Source organism: Aythya ferina (genome assembly GCF_964211825.1).
Source record: "Aythya ferina genome assembly, chromosome: 14".
Lineage (NCBI taxonomy): Eukaryota > Metazoa > Chordata > Aves > Anseriformes > Anatidae > Aythya > Aythya ferina.
Window position 1 is genome coordinate 14552050 of NC_140312.1, and position 19759 is coordinate 14571808.

The window sequence follows — 19759 nt, forward strand, 5'->3', positions numbered from 1 at the left end:
ATTGAATTAAGATCTAGCCTAGTTAGCTTTGTCAGTTTCTAGACTAGTGTAATCACTGTCTGCTTAGCAATATTATATATAGATAATTAATTTCTGAGAACAGTAATTCTGATAGTAAAACTAACAATTGGTATATAGAAACAATTTTTAACTTTTTCCATATTAGAATAATTCATATACTTTAAAATTATTTGCAGAAACACTGGTATGTTAAGAGACTTAAATCTTTCAAGTTCATTTCCTTTGCTCTTTTGTTTTCAAATACTGATCTCTAAGAGTACTGTTTTCTTGTCTTGTTAAAAGTCTAAAGGCAGTTGTTAAGAAAGACTCTACAAATTGAAGCTTTATGCATTAGTACTATAGCATGTGTCAAAGCACTACTAAGCATGTCAAAACAACTAAAGTCATGTAGTAAAGACTTCACATTCCTAAATATTTGTAGAACCAGGGTATCCAACCATAACATGATTTATTGTGTGACAGTTTACAACTGTATTTGCAAAAAGAACTGCATCTGGAGCACCTCTATTCAGGGCTACTTTCTTATATATAAAAACATACTAGTGAACATCACAGGGAAAATCTTTCATCAAACTCTGTCATACATGGAGGTTTAAGTCTTATTTTAGTTACAATAAGAATGTAAGATGCCTACTTCCTGTAAATAATCTCCTTTGGCTGCAGCTTTGGCTGTAAGCTTTCCTGTACCTTTTCAATCAATCACCTCTTAAACCCGTTGTAACACCACCAACAGCCACCTACCTTCAGGTGAACTAGTTAAGTATTCAAGTTAATGGGCATGCCTATGAAGTGTTATCTGTGAATGCAAAAGGTTACTGTTAGAGTCATTAACAATCTGTTAGTAAACACCGGTTGAATACCCACATGCATAATGGGGCTGCAGCATGTACTAAATGTCATGAAAAAAATCTTTAACACAGAAACTATATCTGTTAAAGAATGGACACTCACAGTGACTGTTCAATTCTAGGCTCAGACATATGAAAGATCATTCAAGCCACAGTAGACTTTCTGCTATCCTGGAAGAACAAAACAGCACTGAAAACAGATAATTTGGTCCAATTTGGTCAGATGAAACTGTCCTACTTGTCTGAAAACCACGATCATATTTATATAATATTTTAAAGTTACCAAATCCACAGTCTACCTCAGGTTTGTTTGCAGAATAATTATTCCTTTACAGTGTTAATCTTTAGCACACACAGCATGATGATAGCAAATCAGAATAGAAAATTACAGACTGAGTCAATAAAGAACTACTCTCGTCACCCCATAGCAGTAAACATTGTGAATGCTGAAGTCCTTACATCTTGTGGGCAGCCCTGGGATGTTGCTCAATGTTCTCTCTTAAAAGGACCTTGAACACTCAAAAGCAAGTAGGAACTCAGTTCTGAAAGGAAAATACAAACGAATACTCTAATAATGCCAGTGCAATTTCAAGGCAACAAGGATGGGAGATGGCTGGTAAGCATTTTTAATGGAGGCTTCTCTATCCCTGGGAAAATACATAGTAAGATGGAGATATCCACCTCCAAAAATTAACAAGAGAACAGATCCTTAAACTATTTGTCCTCCTTGATCATTTATTTATTTATTTATTTATTTTATTTATTTATTTATAAAGGGATGACTCAAAAGAGAGTTTGGCTTTAAATTAGCTGAATTCTGTTGATTTCTGCATGGGAAGGACCCTGTGTTTGAATGGTAAGTCATCACTTTTATTCCCCTACAGTATGGAGAATCGATCTGGGATATGATTTTACAACAGAATGTCCTAGGCCTAGATGATTCCTATATTGATGTCAGAATACACAGAACTAGACTCTGGGACATTTTCTTTTTTTTCACCTGGATTATGCTGAAGCTGGAACAACAAGGAAAACAAAATAAATTGTTTTCCTGTTAGGTAAGTCAAAATCCTTAAAATGAAAGAGCAAGAAAATTACATGTTTAGATGGCTTTATGCACAAGTCCTGGACCACAGATGAATTAACAAAATAAATAAATAAATAAATAAATCCATTTAATAAACAAAACTGCTCTCTTCCATCCTACCTTTATATTTTAGTAACATATTTAACAGCTTTTCTCATTTAGATGTGCTCTCATCCCATGATCATGGTGGAACAAACTTACTTGAGAGCTCGACTACCTTTAGATTGATTCAAGTTATATCTTGATTTCAAAGATGCTTCCACTTCTCTGACTGAGGTGGAAGTAAAAATCCATTGATAAGCAGACACGATAGAGCTGCTTCAATATTGTGACCTTAGTGACCAGCTTTGATTCAGATTCTGCAGAGTTGTAAGGATAATAAAATTGTTATATCCTATCCCAAACACAATCAACAAGGAAAATGAAAGCAGAGATCCAATGATATCGAATGTATCTTTGGACTCCATAGTGAACAAGCAACGTGGTACCCATTACTTCACCCAAAATTCCACTCTTTTACAGGAAAGATTACAGACTGCAAATTATACAGAAAAAAAAAAAAAAGTCCACTGTCAAGCAGTACCTACAACAAATACACAGATGTATCGCACATTAAGTCTTAGTTCAAGACCAAAATGCATTCCTGGGGTAAATAAAATTTTTATGAAAATTCTCCTTCCCACTGTGTTCAGAAACGTGACCCTACTGACTTCAGTCTGAACACTTCCCTCCAGGTTACCCCAGCTGATTTTTACTGAATTTTTAAGAGCACTAAGTTCAAAAGAGCCTGAATAATTGAGTTGTCATTTCATAATGAGAACTTGTACGGTTTGCTGTACATTATGTTGTGCAAACAAGGACAGATTGAACACCCAAGCTAGTGCCAAATCAATTCAAGAATGCTCCAGAATACCTTGATATAGCAGAATGCACACATTTGCCATCTAAGAGCAGACCTCACACTCCATTGACAGCGGCTCTTCTGGAGCTAGACCACTCCATCATAGATAAATCCCAGTGCCTGTGTCTAAAATTCAGACATCTAGTTAACTGAACATTATGGCATGCAGCTTAAATGCATATTACACTGTTGCAGCTTGACAGCTTTCTGCAAGTCAACACATACAACTGTAGCTGCATATGCAGCCTTTTCTATCCCATGCTAAACACAGATTATTACAGACCCAAGTTACTCAGTCCAAATCCTTACTGTCAAGCAATCCTGAAAGCCAGGCTGTTACTGTCCAGTCTATCTGAAATGTCCGTGAGAATTGGAATGAACTCTGTCAGAAAACACACATGAAAACGTTGTCTCCATAAATGCGTTTCTGACCCTGCATGTTGAGAGGTGGTGGAGCCATACAGATTACAGGTGAAGCTACACATGCTTCATTAATTCCCTGGGACAGCAGCCAAAGCCTGACCCTATCCTGAAGTAAATTTCTACCCTTTGTGATTCACTTATATATACCTATTAAAAAAAAAAAAAAAGTCAAATAAGGTTGGATGCCACCTGAGAATACCTTCTTCTGCATACATGAGCTAAAGGCCTGTTCAGCTTTTGACAGAAATTACAATAATTAGTGTTGAGATTTATGCTTTAAAATAGATGTTACCAGTTTGGCACACTTGTACTTCATTATTTCAGGGCATCACTTGCTGTTTATTTGGACTAAATGTCAACATGCACAGTTTCTGGAAACTTGTGAGTGGCTATGGAGTTTGATGTTCAAACAACATCCTTTAAATCTCAGGTCCATGCATGCTTTGTTCTTGACAAATATTTTTTCTGAGTTATTTTTGTTTTTCTGATCAGAGTTGATTTACATGATTTCAAGCTTGAAATAGATCCAAGATCGGGCTGGCAAGAGTTTGAATCTGTGGTACTGGACAAACTAATATGATTTTTGTTGATATTTGGTAAGTTAAATGTGAATCTAAACCCTGCATTGAAAATTACACTAACCAAATCAAAACACAAGCCTGACCCTTGAACCTCAACAACAAAATACTCAACACAAAACTTCCTTTTGATGTTGTTTTCCTGGCATTTGTTTCTGGGCTCTTTTTATTTTTCCACTCTTCATACATTTTTATCTTAAATTCTAGTTCATATAACAGATTGAGCTAAAACTCCTCCATTCCAATCTCATGTAAAAGCATAGCTACAAGACAAAATAAGCAGAAAATGTTTAAGGTATCTTTACAAAATAAACAGATGTTAAATCATTTCTCCTCACTCATTACCCGTAAAACAAAACCTTTTCTTCAGAAAAAAAAATATTTTGTGATATCAATATTTCTTCAATGAATCTGCAAATAATCGTGAAAGACAGCTTGAGTACTCTCCTCTTTCTTCCCCCAGGTTAGCAAGATGCAAAACATGTCCCCCTCAGCTTTTCACTGAGATACCTACCCAATTAAACTGAGTTGGTTTTTCTAGAAAAGTTTTGTTCTTCGTTTATGCTTCTTCAGAAGCATTTTCAAGTTGCTGTGAAAGGCAAATGAAGAAAGAAAAAAAAAAAAAGTGCCAATTTTCATGACAAAAATCCTATAGTTAGTGTTAAAACTGGACTTTTTTTTTTTTTTTTTTTTCTCTCTCTCTCTCTCTCTCTCTACTGTTATTTTAGGCAAAAATTTGTTTTGGTGAAGTATTAGCTTCAATGGCAAATATTTCAAACTTCTCACTTGCTAATTATTTCTGTAGAAAACAGCCTCAAACTGACAACTAGCAATGAGTCTAAGCTAATTAGCTTATTTAAAGTTAAACGTAAGATTGTTTAGAGCAATAGTTAGGCTTAGAACAAACCGAAGTTGCCTTTCTGTTGATTCTATCACTCAGCAAGAATAATGTTAATCTCTTTCTCTTACCCAAACCTATTTAAATGGCAACTTTTAATTTTGGACAATATACTTGCCTTTAGAAATAACTGGCAGGTTTAAAGAAAAATGAGATGCTGACCTGTGCTGTCTATCTTCATGCTGATAAGGCATTATCTTCCAACTCTGCCTCTTAAGTTGTAGGGACACAGAAAACTTATTTGGAAAGCAGAAGCCTTGGGCTTTTAGAGTTCATTTGATGACAGTAAGATGCTATTAAACACATATGTGATGACATCTAGAGATTCCAGTGAGAAAGGTTCAAGGCAAATAAAGTTTTATTATTTTATTGATGAACAGTAGAAAAATGCAGCTTGTATCTATCATACTGATGGATATAAAATCAACTTGTACATGTGTAAATAAACTTTTGCATGTGTTCAATACAGTACCCGCTACTCTGAAAATAACTTGGGCATATGGTGTCAGAATCATGGACATCACCCTGAGTAAGATTTGAGGATATAGAGCAGTGCGTTGGGAACAGCAGAGGGACCCAAGGAGTGTAAATCCAACTAGGGCCACAGAGCACACTCGAAGTGACTATTTCGTGCTGAGCCATCAGTTGCCTTGACAACCTTGCCAGCAGTAGTTTAAAGATAAGTGGAGTGTGCCTACACAAGCTGCACAAAAGGATAACTTCTGTGCTCTTTGAAAAGAACAGGATAGGACTTACATTATACGGCAAGCACTGCAGATGGCCTTTTAACATCTTTCTTCCCAGGAGTGAGTTTTATCACCAGGGAGCACACAATGATTTGTATAACCACAGGCTCAATAAACTTTCATTTTATATCCTAGTGAACCCATCCTGGAGTATTTGCTTGAAATATTATTCCTGTATTTATATCACATAACTGATCAGAACCCTGAATACTGTTTATATTCTCCCTCAGTCACCTGTTATCGGTGCCTTTCTTTACAGTAGACAGTTGTCTAAAGTAGGATATATACATACATGTATATATAATTATTTTTGGTTGAAAAGTGGTCATTTAATCATTTAATTACAGGAATTAATTACAGATCTGTAGATGGAGATTTGAAATGGTGCTCCACAGAGTACTTTCCATCTTCTAGAACTTTGGAAATACGCTGAAAAAAAAAAAAAAAAAAAAAAAAAAAGAGAGAGGAACTGAGTGCCATATGTTAATATGATTAATGTTTTTGCTTTCAGTAATATTTATATTCATTACTAGATTTTTTCCTTAACCTCTGACTAAAGAAAAAGGCATTGACCAAATCCTGGATATTTTAAACTTGTTTCCCTACTTTGCAAAACTATAAATCTGTATTTAAACCTGTCCACGTGATTTCAATGATACAGTGGCAGCACTATAGAAGGGAATTAAGTGGATTTATTCAATGCTTTTTCAGACTTCAGAAATGGGACATTTTTTCCATTTTATATTCTGTTTAGGTTTGAATGTGTGTGGATGAGATCATGCTGAAAAGCTGTTACTCCTCAGTCTTAAAAGAGCATTACCTGATAAATCAAACATAAGTGAAACCCTACAGGCTTCAAATTAAGAGTATTCTTGTTCTTACTAGGAAAATATGAGTATGAAAATACCCAAATGCTGATTAACCTTCCTAAAGGTATCTCTTTTTTTTTTTTTCTTTAAAGACTCCACTAACTAATTGATGAATATGAAAAGTTTGAAATATGAAATATCAGCACAGAGGTGATGTGTAAAATATTACAAGTGTCACAGAATGCTTAGATACTACACGTAAGTAGATAACAGCATCTGCATTGAATTTCATCCTTCCACTACCTGAAAAAATAGTAAAACTTTTGAATCTTGATAACTCCACTGAATAGTTAGATAGCAATAGATATATAGCTGTATTTTTGTTGTCGTTGTTTAAATTCAATGGTGTTTAATTTTTCTTTTGAAATTTCCACATAAGCCAAAGAAAAGTTTACTACACAGAAAGAAGGTCAATTGTTTAAAGCAACACGATTTACACTCCAGTGTAAGCCAATTTCTACTTTCTCATGATCATCCCTAACACCAGAAACTAACTCACACTCTGAATGTTTTACTGTATATGCTATCCTTATCTTACTCTGATACTAGTGTAAACTGCCCAATGTAATTAAATTGAAGAAGAAATAATTGCTTTCCTCTTTTGCTAATAAGTGTTACATAATTCAGAAAAAATCGGTAGGTCAAATGAGACCTCTTGTGGAACAGATGCAGAACTGCACATCTGTGCCTTTGTTAAACGTATGAAGTACATTCTTATTCCAGAAAGCACAGCCAGGGGCAAATGTTTCTTACGCACAGTTTCCACTCCTCTCTTTGATAAGAGAAGTAAGGAAAAAAAAGATAAAAGTTTCACTTACAGTCTTATGGAATTTTAAATCGACTTGATTTTCATAGCTTAAAATATTTGAAGAGGTAACACTCCCCCCCCCCCCCCCCCCCAACACACAGAATTTACCATTGTCAGAACTTACCATTGTTTTAAATAACTGGTTCACTTTCTTTTTTTTGACGGTTCTCTTGTCACCATCTGAGGTGGAAGGAAACACTGGCTGACTCAGCCTATGTGATGCAATTGTTTCATCAGGTGACACAGGGCTGACGGACAGAGTTAATCCTTAGAACAGAAACAGATTGGTTGAAAAGAAAAAAAAAAACAACGATAGAGTGCAATACAAAGTAGAATTTGAAATAAACTACTGCAATTACTAGAGAGAAATGAGACTTTTACAATCTAATCTTATTCTCAGAATACAAAAATAAGCAAAAATTTCCCCATTTTAACACTAAACTTCATTACATTGAAAGTGAACAGTGAAAAAAAAAAATCAATACATTTGTTCAAAGAAGAAAAATACATGTAGATAAAAAGAAGAAGCAGCAGGCTATGACAATCTGGGCAGGAAATTACTGTTGCATTGTACTAAATGTCTGTTATAGGCATCTGGAAAGATAGGAACAATAACAGGGCTAGATGAAGGGCAGGCTGAGAACTGGATGTGCTATGGAAGTAGATGGGGGGAAAGGATACTGAAATCGTGCAACGTTTTCTCTGTATACCTTGACCTAGAAATGAGTTCCACCTTCACTTACAGTTTTCCCTTCTTTATCACACATTTATCACGCTTTCTAGGGGGCAGTTGTGTTACTTCATTTCCCCTTCCTCTTGCTGTGAGCAAGGCTTACAAGATTCCTCTCTAATATTAACAGCATCAATTGAAATTCCTAATACTGGGCAACCTTTGGGGAAATTCATCTGCCAAAGCAAAAGGATTTGAAACAAAGAAATGCTCTGTATCTAACATACTGAGCTGTAACTGAAGACTACAGAACCCCTTCCTTCTGCAAGCGAGGCCCTTCAGATGAGGGAAGATAAAAAATCCTTGCCTCTTTCAAGGCATGTTGAATGTTCACACTATAAAAGGAAGCAAAATTAAGAGCTCCAGAAATAAGACTTTCAGTATGTTACTACTAGGCAGCACAGAGTTATCAAGCAATAGTAGCAGTCCAGCCTCACGTGTACAGCACACACTTAAATTGTAGTGTTTGTCTTAGAGCCACAGAACCACACAGAGACAGCTACCTGCTTCTGCTTGGAGCAAACACTTCAGTGCTACATTTTCTTAAGTAGCCAAGAAATGAAGAATGCTCATCATCTTACTATAAGCAGCTTACCCGGAATAGTTGGCATAGAACGACTGACAGAGCTCATCTGCTTGAGGACAGATGTCTTCTGAGGTGCCACTACATGCTCTGAGAGGTTGGTGTCACTCATGAACTCATACTTCCTTGACAGCTGTTTAATAACAATAACAATAATAATAAATAATAAGAAAAGCCCTTAATGATGAACTAAGATATGCAAAACAAATATCTAGGCAAAATAATGTTTTGTGAAAAGCATATAAAATAAATAAATAAATGAATGTGCCCAATCCTAGTTCTTTGTGGAATTTCTAGTTAGATTAATACTTCTCATTTGACATAGAAAAAACATTACTCTAAAAAAGGTAGCTAAAAGAGATTATGTAATCTGGAAGTGTAGAATGGTGTTCCTACCATCTTTGGTATGTCATCAGCCAGCTCTGACTGTGTTTTGCAAGGTAAAAATAAGTTTTGAAAATATTTTTCTCTATTAAATTAATGTAGTAGCAAGCTTGGCTGTTACAAGGCTTGTCACTACTTTCCTGAAGCAATAAATAAATAAATAAATCCTGCAACACTATACACAGTTAGGTGGATCTGTACGTAATGTAATCAAAGGGCAAAGATGCTACCTGGTTTTGTATACTACTGCTTCTCAAAACATGCCTGCATGCTTCCTGTCTCTCTTGTATGAGAGCATGAGACAATCACAATCCTCTACAAGTTTCACTACAATTCAAAGCTCAAAGACTAGGGACATGTGGCAGATTGCAGGATCTAGCTCAAAGTAATTCTTCCTTCATTTCTGAAAATGTGTTTGCTTTATTGTAGCTTCTCTCAGCTAAGACACATAAAATATTTCAACTCAAATACTACTTGGAGCACTGCTCTTCCACAAGTAATTAAGGTCTGTGCTCAGTGTTCAAAGATCAGTATTTTCTTCTGACATAGCTTTAAGTTTCTAGTGCTGCCTGTTTTCAGTAGGAGTATGTCACTCTGCTTTGTAGCAGCAAAAAATACGAAAAATTCCAACCTTCCTCGCCTCCTCACTATAGAATGAAGAAATTATGCATGTGTTTATATTACATAAACAAACAATTAAGAACCTAAACCTGTTACATTATATGTATTTACTATCATTTGTGAACATATATTTTGTCTTTTGAAACTAGTGACTACAGTCTGAACAAAATATACTTGCTGAATAGGGAAGTTGTGGGCATATTTAATGCAGGGCATTTTTCCTGCTGTAGTGTGCTTCCCAGAAAATGTCCAGACAGACCAATAAACTAGTTCAGAGGCTTTTCCTTCTCCATTCAAAGTTTTCTCAACTGTGAAATCACACAATTATGCAATGAATCAAATGTTTTTCTGAACTTAAGAAAAGGCAGGTGAACACACCCATTGGATAGTTTCTTTCTTCAATACACCCTCCCTTTATTCTTTTAAGGGTCATTGAAATCTTGGACCAAGAAAAAGAGAAAATACTTTATCAGGCATGAATTTAACTGCTTGCCAGTTTCAAGTTCATATGCAAAGATAAAGCAACATCTCTGGTAAGACTTTACTAGAACAGTTAGAAGAGTTATGACTTAAGATCTCCATCCTTTGAAAGAATCTTAGCTTTCTATTCAATTCACTTTGCCTTTGATGATTCTGCCAAAAATTTTTTGATCAAATGACTTGCACTCTTTTTCCATGTAATTCAGCAGTCTGGTAGTGCCTGACATTTTAATTCATGCAGGGCTTGCCTATCAAAAGTACATCTTCCAGATTGTATTATTTCTTTTTACACTTAAAGAAGAAAAGTCTCCTGAGGACTAAAGCATTAAAATAAATAAATAAATAAATGCACTGTGTAAGTTATGTAAGGCACTCAAGATGATCTACAAAGCAAGAGATGCCCGTGCTTCCAAACTTCATTCTGGCACCATTTAAGGAACTCTGTTTGCAATCTTGCAGTTTCCTAACAGCTGCATGTTCCGTAACAAGGTACAAAAAGTACAGGGCTCATCACTTTTGAAACAGCCCTGACTACAAGGAGCTGCCATGAAATGTCAGCACAGTGAATTGCCTCTCCACAGGAAAGCTACCTTAACCCTTCCAATGTTGTACTCCATTTTAAGTTAAGCAAGCTTCAGAACTGTGCAGCTTCAACACTGTGTTATCTGTCATTCTTAGCACATAGAAATGTTCTGATTTTTCCATTGATTTGTTCCCTTTTTAGTATCCTGCAAATTTCTTTTGTGGCAGGTCAGATCACTTTTGTATCCTGCATAATTCATTTTTTGATAGCTAGAGTTCTATGTGAAATATATATTTTTTGCTAAGTGAGTGATTAATGTCCTCTTTTTATGGATTATAAAATACAAGTCTAAACCAGTAACATACACATTTCATATCAGAGATAGAAATATCAGGTGCTGTCTTCTCATCAGCAAACACCACACTGCTTCTTTTTGTTCTTTTTTTGGACCTCCTCATCTTAACTTCAGGGTGAGGATTAATTTGTAGACCATTCTCCTCTGATTCTGATTTTACTGGCTTTGGTAGCACTACTTCCAGATCAAAGCTGCAGGAGCAAAAGAAAAGAAAAAAAAAAAAAGAAAAGTTGCTGAATAATATTTTAAAAGCCACTGGTATTCTGACATCATTTCCCCATTTTCCATACTCTTTTTTCTACAGTCTTTTGAACTTCTGATTCACCCTCAATTAATGCAGGTCATCCCTTTTGACTTTCAATGCAACCTTGCACACACTGGCAGAAAGTATATGATATGTTTCAGCTGGCAACTGTAGTTGCTAATAAGATGCCCTCAGGAGGTATTACAATGTCTTAAAATATTACAAAGATTGTTAAATATTAAGTGCAAATTTCTCTTTGAAGATGTGTGCATTAACTCAAGGACTCCTAAACTAAACAGGGTCAGAGCTCATACGGCAGCTTTATGTGGGGTGATGATGGTGCTGAAAGCGAGACATGCTATTTTGGATGTTGAACAGGAATAATACTATTTATACACACATTTTAAGTGCATCCTCTTATTTATTTCACCATATTGGACAGCAATACACATACCTACTGATAAAACAAAATCTCCCTCCTCCATTCCTCTAATATTTAGGGTTTAAATATTGGGCTACTCTTTAATTAAGAAAAAACAAGTGGGAAATGGATGACAGCTTTACTCCCTCTCTGCTAATGAAATTATCCTATTGCACATAGGGTTCAAATTATTTTACAACTTACAAATCGATAAAACAAGGTAGTATGGTAAATTTGCTGACCCATCCTGGAAAATAATTAATATCATGTGAATTAACAATATGTGCATGATTTAGCTACTTAGATGTCGTTGAATGGTATCACAGGAAGTGCCCTGCTTTGTTAGGGACACGAGGTGGCAGAAATGACAAATCACATTTGTGTGCAACACCCTTGCTGAGTGGAAGTCAAAGGGTAGGAAGAACACCTGGGGAATTTCATAAGGTATTAGAAACCTCAAAACCTATGAGCATTTAAAATGTAATTAAGTAGTGTTAAACACTGAACTGGCAGTCAAATATGCAAGAAGATGGTGGTACCTTAAGCAGATACTCTTCCAAGTTAGCATCATACACCTTTGGACTTTTTACTTCTTAAAAAACAACTACTCGAAAAGATAGAACAGATTTTACAAAAATCATAATCAAGCACTGCTCAGCGGGATTAATTTTATATCTGCTTTGTTTCTGAAAAAGGCTTTATGTGCCCAAAGGATAATTTATTAAGCAGTTAACTTTTAGATGAAAAAGCTAAATGAACACACCTACAACTGTTCTCTCTGTCTATAAAGCCCTCACCCTAGAGCTGCAGTTAAGAAAGCATATTAGGCAAAACATTTTAACGATGACAGGCTTTACTAAAAAGTTCTACCTCTTCACTTTTAAGCTTGTAAAGGCTTCCCTCTTCTCCAATTTTCACAAAAAGAAGATAGCAAGTTAAAAGCTGTACTGATTCAAAGAGGCAAAAGAACCCAGATATTTGTGTTTTTCAAATTGTCATTATAGAACCATGGAAGGGCTTGGGTTGGAAGGGACCTTAAAGATCACATAGTTCTAACCCCCATTTAAGTTATAAAATATTTGTTTCCTGAAAAAGAAATGTCTTTTTGAGTGAGAATCAAGTGTATTTTGTCTATTAAGGTTGAAATAATGTATCTTTAAAACCAGAGGAAATATTAGCCAAAGTTAAATATCATTTTGGCATAGTCAGAAAAGACTACTAGTGGGATTTATACTTGAATGCTTTTTAATTTTATGTTTCTTATAAATCTTTTAAGTTTCATCCCCTAAAACTGGCTAAAAAACAGGACTGAAAGAAAATTATGTTTGTAACCAACCTTTCCGAAGCAATTTTGTTTGGAGTACTGCAGTCTGAATTCATGGAAGTCAGTGAAATAACTGACAACTGACGATAGGATCTCAGCATTGATCTTGGACGTCCTACTCTCTTGTCATCAAAATCTGGCTATAAAATAGGAAGGATAAACATTTTATCAAACACGTTTGTGTGAACCATGTTCCATCCTTTTTCTCTAGGTTTTAAAGATAGCACAGATGTGTTGAAAACATTTGGCATAGTTGAAGTTATTGCGATTGTGATTATTCCCTCTCTCTGGATAAACTCTTACTCTTAGCCTAAAGACCTCTCAAATGCTATGATAAGTGATAAGCTAAGCTATGGTAAGTGATAAGCTAAATAATAATAAATAAGATATGATAAGCTAAATAAACTACAATTTACATAATTAACTTTGTGTCTGAAAAAAAGTATTAAACAGTGTCTGCTGATCTACTTCTGAACAGACCTACAGCAAGCATTTGAGAGCACTTTAGAGCACTTGCTTGGCCAAATAGCTTTATTTTGTCCTTGCTTGAAGGACACTAATCGTGCCAGAACATATTCTACTGCAATGTACCATGAATTAAAGAATATTCAAAGGGAGTGCAACAGGTACTGCACCCCTAGTGTTGTTCATAGACCACTTCAGGAAAAATCTCCAGGATTAAATTTAAAAGATATATTAAAAAAAAAAAAAAAAAGCTAGAATGTTGAAAATGTTGGGGAGTAGAAGTAGAGATTTTAATAAAAGAAAGATTCACAAAGAAAGTGTGTTCTCTGCTCCTGCAAAATTCTTTCCTAATTGCTGATCCCAAAAAGAGTGATGAAGGGTACAAGCATTAAGCAAGATTGCTAATTGTGGATTACAACCTCTGTTGTTGGTGACATGAGACTGAAAATAACGAGAATGTACAGAAAAAATATTTGCAATTCACATCATATAGGTGTGTAACACAGCACAGTACCCATAATTTAAATTAGAAACTTGCTATTATTCTCCCCTTTAAAAGAATACATACATTCCCTTATGAAATAATCAATGTTAAAGACAACACTAAAATAATTTCCAATGCAAATGGTGTCACAGAAAAACAGCCAAAAATATCCTTTGTGCTAGCCTGCACAAGCTCAGGTAGATTTTTATTCAAAAATTGTCTAAAGGCTCTGTGAAGCTATCCTTCAATTCCCATACATTTCAGCTTGGTCTCAACTAATATTTTTAGTTTTATATACATCATAGATTTTACTTTACAACGCAGCTGGAAGTGGCTAACACAGCAAGACCAATTGCACATCAATGCTCTAAGCTTCTAACAAAAATGACAAAGTGGAGAAACATGAGAATTTGCTTTTATAAGAATTTATATAAGAATTTGCTTCCTTATAAAACAGAAAAGAATTGCATTTTTAATGGAAATAATACAATACTCCAAATCTTCCAAACGAGGAATACTTGACAGGTTAGAGAATTAATCAACTCTCTGACTATGAAACTCAGGTCCCATTACTTTCAGATTACAAGTAAACCCACAAGCAACAAAAGTGTATGCGCATTTGGTTAGGAAAGAACAAGATATATATTAAGTAGAGAAAGCACAGGAGTAGGAAAAAATAAAAAATAAAAGGACAGCAATACCAATTCTCTTGCTCCATATTGTTTTTCCACTTTAACTTTTAAATGCTTGAAACATTCCTCCATTCGGTCATGGAAAGGGCGAAGATTATCGGAAACTCTTCTTTCATGAATTTTAATTCCGGCCCCAAGGAAAGGTATCTTGAAGAGGTGAAAATAGAAGAAAACAAGAGAGAATATTAAACTGGCTCTGACAACCCCTGTAACTGCATTTTAAGTATCTGCTAAATCAACTACCAAACTGTTACTGTTATTGATGGATAGATTTGTCAGCTGAAAATGAGATGATCGGGAGCAAAAACATTCCACAGAATTTTTTACCAGCAAAGAGGCAAATCAGTACGAGCCGAAAAGTGGGCTTGCTCAGCTATAGTGATTGCTTTTTCTCTCCTATGCATTTTGTGTTAATTGTTTGAGATAAACACACCATGTGAATTTTAAAAAAGCAAAAAACCTGTAGACTACCTGCTTATGAAGATGCACGCCGTAGTTTACTAGAAATATGGTAAGGATGCAAAATATCCAACTGGACTCCAGGCAAGTCATTTCAAATTCTTCTCTTTAGAATAAAAGAGTGACTGGGTAAAATTTGAATCAATTTACTTGGGGCTTAAGCATATGATCACTTCTACAATTACTACAGCAATTTAGCATGTTAATGCATGGTTACTAAGAGATGACCTCTTCCTTTCTCTTTGAATTTACTCTGCAGACTTCCCTTCCATTCCCCACACATAAAGAAAAAAATCATTAAGATAATGCTTCAGTACAAAAAACGAACAACTCAAGCCATGACCAGAGGCAGTCATCACTAACCAAGCTGGCTTTTCTCCACTTTATGCCTGTGCCTTCCTTATTTCCAGGATGGGGTCAGTGAGAGGTCACCAGAGGGGTTAAGATCTCTGGCTCCTCCTACTAGATTCAAAAGAACAACTTACCAACTGCCTTGGAGGAAAATACATGACTAAAGACATTTAGAAAAAGGTATCTTTGTATCAGTTCATCAAATAATTCCTTGCACTTGAATTTCTTAAAAATCCTTCAACTTTGCCAGAAGGAATAGCTTTCTTACCAAATACAAAACAAACAAACAAACAAAAATTTACAATGAAGCAAATATGATAGCAATACTACTTTCTAGCCCCTCTTCCCTACAATTCCTTTCTTTGCTTTTATATTGCTACTATTATATTTGCTATTGTATTAGTGTAATAATATCAATTAAAAACAAACAAAACAAAACTTATCTCCAAAGATGATGACACACTTCTACAGGCTGTTTAAATAATAATGTGTGGTCACAAAGAGAAACTTCATGGTGTTTCTCTTTAAAATATAAAGGCATTTCATTATTCTTCAGTCTTTGAAGATGATGATTTATGAGATTTGTTCAACAGATGTGGCTACCCTTTTCTAACTGCTTTACTACAGACTTTTAGCTATTTCCCAGTAATGCTTTTTTTTTTTTTTTTTTTTTTAATCCACTTAGATTCTATACTTACTTTTTGTGTTCTGACCATATAAATACAATTAATATTGTATACATCACTTTCCATTGACATTATCATATTTTTTGGTAGTTCAATTCAATATACATTTTAAAAACATGGTATTAAAGCAGATCTATTACAGACAGATCTGTTTGTCCCCTTTAAAAGGATTTATGGGGACAGAACCAAATAACTATATTAGTTCTAATGCCACACATGGTACAGCATCCACTTAGTACTTCTGATGGTCAGAAAGTGACACTATACAGAGTCAGAGTTGGGCAACAATACAGAAAAAAGCTGTTAAGGTTGGTGACTCAAAGAAATTTCCAAGCTGAATCAAAATGAGACAGGAAGAAACACCACAAAACAGAAAAAAAACTTTCAATTAAAACTATTTGAAAGCTTCATTTCTGAAAGAGGAATAAATTGTTAATTCTTGCTCATTTTGGTCCATGAAAACTGAGATAATGTACCCTTTTATTAAGATGGCATCAGATTAAAACAGCAAGAAGGATTTTTTTAAAATGAGTTTAGATAAGAGATATGGAAGATAGGTAAGTCCAGATTTAATTAATCTGTTGGACCAGACACTTCTGATAGCAAAATATCATATCAACTCATATTATTTCATTAAATGCCTCATGAAAGAGAGATCACTTTATTATACTTGGATAGAGCAGTTGCTGTACACATTAATTTAAACAGTAAACGATTCTTCTTTCTCATTTAAATCATTTACATTTCAGAAGACCTCATAGAGATTTCTTCACAAACTACAAATGTGCAAAAATTCAAGTCTCTAACAGTCATTTATTTTGCTATATATCGTTGCCAATAATTTCTGTTTGGACTAGATAATGCAAATAGAGCTGATGATTTCTGAGAGCAGGTTTTTCTACCCTGTCTTATCATAACAAATGTTTAGGACAATGAGAAGAGCCTTTTTCCTTTGAATCTCAGCAAAAAAAAAAAAAAACATTTTTTTCCTGCTACTACCTCCTGCAGGTGCATTTTTCTCTTCAAGGATAAAAGGGCTCTGCAGGTTGGTTGGCTTATCGTATGTACACTAAAAATAAAACAAGAAACAACCTTGGTGCTGCTAGTATAGACAGAATATTCCACTTTCCTCTGGAGATATAGCTTAACAAATATTTACTAATGGTCTTCCATGCTGTGTGTCACATAAAAGATGTGTAGCATGAGTCGTGAATGGTCACTGAGTTTAAGTAAATCCTGTAAGCAACTAGCATTCCTTAAGATTCCTAATGTAAAACAAACAAACAAACTAATCCACAAACAAGCAACAACAACAAAAAACACAAAAGACACAGTCATCTCTAAGAAAGATATATTTACAAAGACAATTTATGATGTTTAAAAATCCTTGTTTTCCCATCAGTTCATGAAGTCCTTTTGACTTCAGTTGAATACACACCTGAGTTTTGAAATGTTGATTATTTTAATCACTAATGTAGCCTGCTACACATGGCTTTTGGTAAACCGTTCTAAATAGTAAGTTCAAGTACTTTTCTGGCCTACTGCTTTCCCCAGGCCATAAGGAGATGTATGGATAATTTCTCTGATTCAGATGACATTTCAGCTAACTCCTAAAGGACGGTATAATGATAACAATCTTCAGGAAATAAGATGTAATTTTGAAATTGAGCCATTCCTCCAGTTTAGGCACATATTAAAAAATAAAGATAAAAATAAAAAAAAAAATGGGATTGCTTAGATCCCCAAGAACACTTCAGCAAATACATGCTACAGCAGACAGTAAGGAATTATGGTTAATGTTGTTTTGCCGGTGATCTTAGCAGGTTTGTAAAGGAATACACGCTTTCTGTTAGGCACATCAAAACTGATGGTTTAAATCCTTTGTCCTTCTTAAGGGAAATTATTCATACCTAAATAAGATTATAAATAGAAAGTCCTTTTACAACTACATATATTCTAAAAGAAAAGGAATAGAACAGGAAATTTCTAACCAGAATCTTATTTTTCTGTTCCTCCTCACTTTGGGGAAACTGAAAACAAACAAACAAACAAACAAGCAATAGAAAGTTTCCTCTGAGTATAGAAAAACAACACAATCATCTAAATGATGCTACAAGGGAACTGAAAAACAGAAAAGAAAAAAAAAAAAAAGCTGAGGAAGCTTCAGATAACTGCTGCCAGTAAGATGTTACCTGCCAAGCAATTAGATCTTTAAGTCTATTCAGCTTTTCTTGATCCTCTGGATGGTCTCTGATATATTCTTCTGTAAAGAAAGCCTTAGAAAGAGAAAAAAGAATTAATTCCATCAGATAAAGAGATCAGTGATTGCTCCAGTGACTACAGCTGGTGCCCATAATATTGGTTATTAGATAAAGAGACATATCCATGCTCCTTAGCCCGGTAATGCTACTGATAATTTCATATATTAATTGAGAACTGGGGTGTTCTTTTTTGTTAAGATTTTCAGTCTTTATCCAACATTTCTCAGCCTGAGACACTTAATACAAGAAACCAAATTCTTGTTTGTTTTGTAAGCTTGCACTGAAACTAAAAAGCATAAATTTGGAGTGCCACATTTTACATTATCATTTTATTCAGGTGCCCTACACTAACATCAGCCAGTGTTAATACAATCAAGTATGAACTGTCATACATAAGCAGAGCTAGATGTTGCATACATGTAGTCATTTGTTTGTGTGTTTACAAAAGTGGTACTTTAGGACTAACAGCCTGTCATACTCCTCCAGAGCACATCATTTTTATTGCATATATATATTTGGTGTGTATACATACATACATATATACCATCCACTCAGCAAACCTGCAGTCTGTTTGACATGCCAAGCCTGCTGAACAAAGTGCATACTTTCCATCAGGAAATTAGAGGCAGAAATAATAACACTCTACAGCTTTGGAGTAGCCTTACATTCAAGTTCATCCCAAACCTTAGTAATTTAGAATGCAAACAAAATGAATATGAGTTTTTAAACATTCCTTTTTCTTTATTGTTTTTATATTATTATTATTTTTAAACCAAGTTGGCCTTAGGCACAAACTTGCTACAGTTCAGTTACTCTAGACATTGGCAGAGCAGTTTTTATTTGTGTTCTCATTTTTAACAAAAACTGCTCTGCAGAAAGGCTGCAATTGCTGAGAAACACTGATAACAACATAATAGATAACCTACATCTAAATCCTACAGACCTACTACAGGATGAACTTGATTTATTTACTCCAGAGCAAACCTTTTGATGTCTGATGTTTTTCATTACAAAATGTAATAAAAACCCTATATATATATTTATATATTAAATATATATGAAAGCCCTCATGACTGCTATTTATATTGAGCTTCAGTTACTCTCCCAATACCTTTATTGCATGTATGCTACTTTCTGATTTGAAAGACTACTGATCAGGTGTGATCAGCATAAAAGGGTCTTTGTGGATTTCATATTCCCAGCCTAGCTTCCACGGCCACTTTGGACAGAAGTGTATCATGATCAAGTAGAATTAGGATATAAAACATCTGAATATAACCTTTACATTGACTTAAAAACTCCTACCTTCTCATACTTAGCAAAACCACCCATTACAGCTGGATCAACAATTCCATTCAGAAGCATAGAAAGTGGATTAATAGGAAGGTTCTCATCACTCTGGTATTGGTTAATCATCATCAAAATTTTTTCATTTGTCATGGACATGGTCTCAATAGCATTCTCTAAAGGACTAATTGTAGTCTATAAAGAAATAAAAGATGAAAAATATTTAGTAA

General features: G+C 34.7%; 1 protein-coding gene across 1 annotated transcript in view; it reads right to left on the minus strand.

The window, feature by feature from the left end:
* Positions 1–5096: 5096 nt before the first annotated feature.
* Positions 5097–19759, minus strand: part of DOCK2 (dedicator of cytokinesis 2) — a 192208-nt gene continuing 177545 nt past the window's right edge. Inside the window, exons 45-52 of the mRNA XM_084535549.1 lie at positions 19548–19724; positions 18174–18257; positions 14495–14632; positions 12857–12984; positions 10866–11046; positions 8505–8625; positions 7304–7446; positions 5097–5931 (exon numbers count right to left, since the gene is read on the minus strand). Coding sequence (XP_084391675.1) covers positions 5857–5931; positions 7304–7446; positions 8505–8625; positions 10866–11046; positions 12857–12984; positions 14495–14632; positions 18174–18257; positions 19548–19724 — 1047 coding nt within the window. The 3' untranslated portion in view covers positions 5097–5856. The remainder of the gene's footprint in view (positions 5932–7303; positions 7447–8504; positions 8626–10865; positions 11047–12856; positions 12985–14494; positions 14633–18173; positions 18258–19547; positions 19725–19759) is intronic.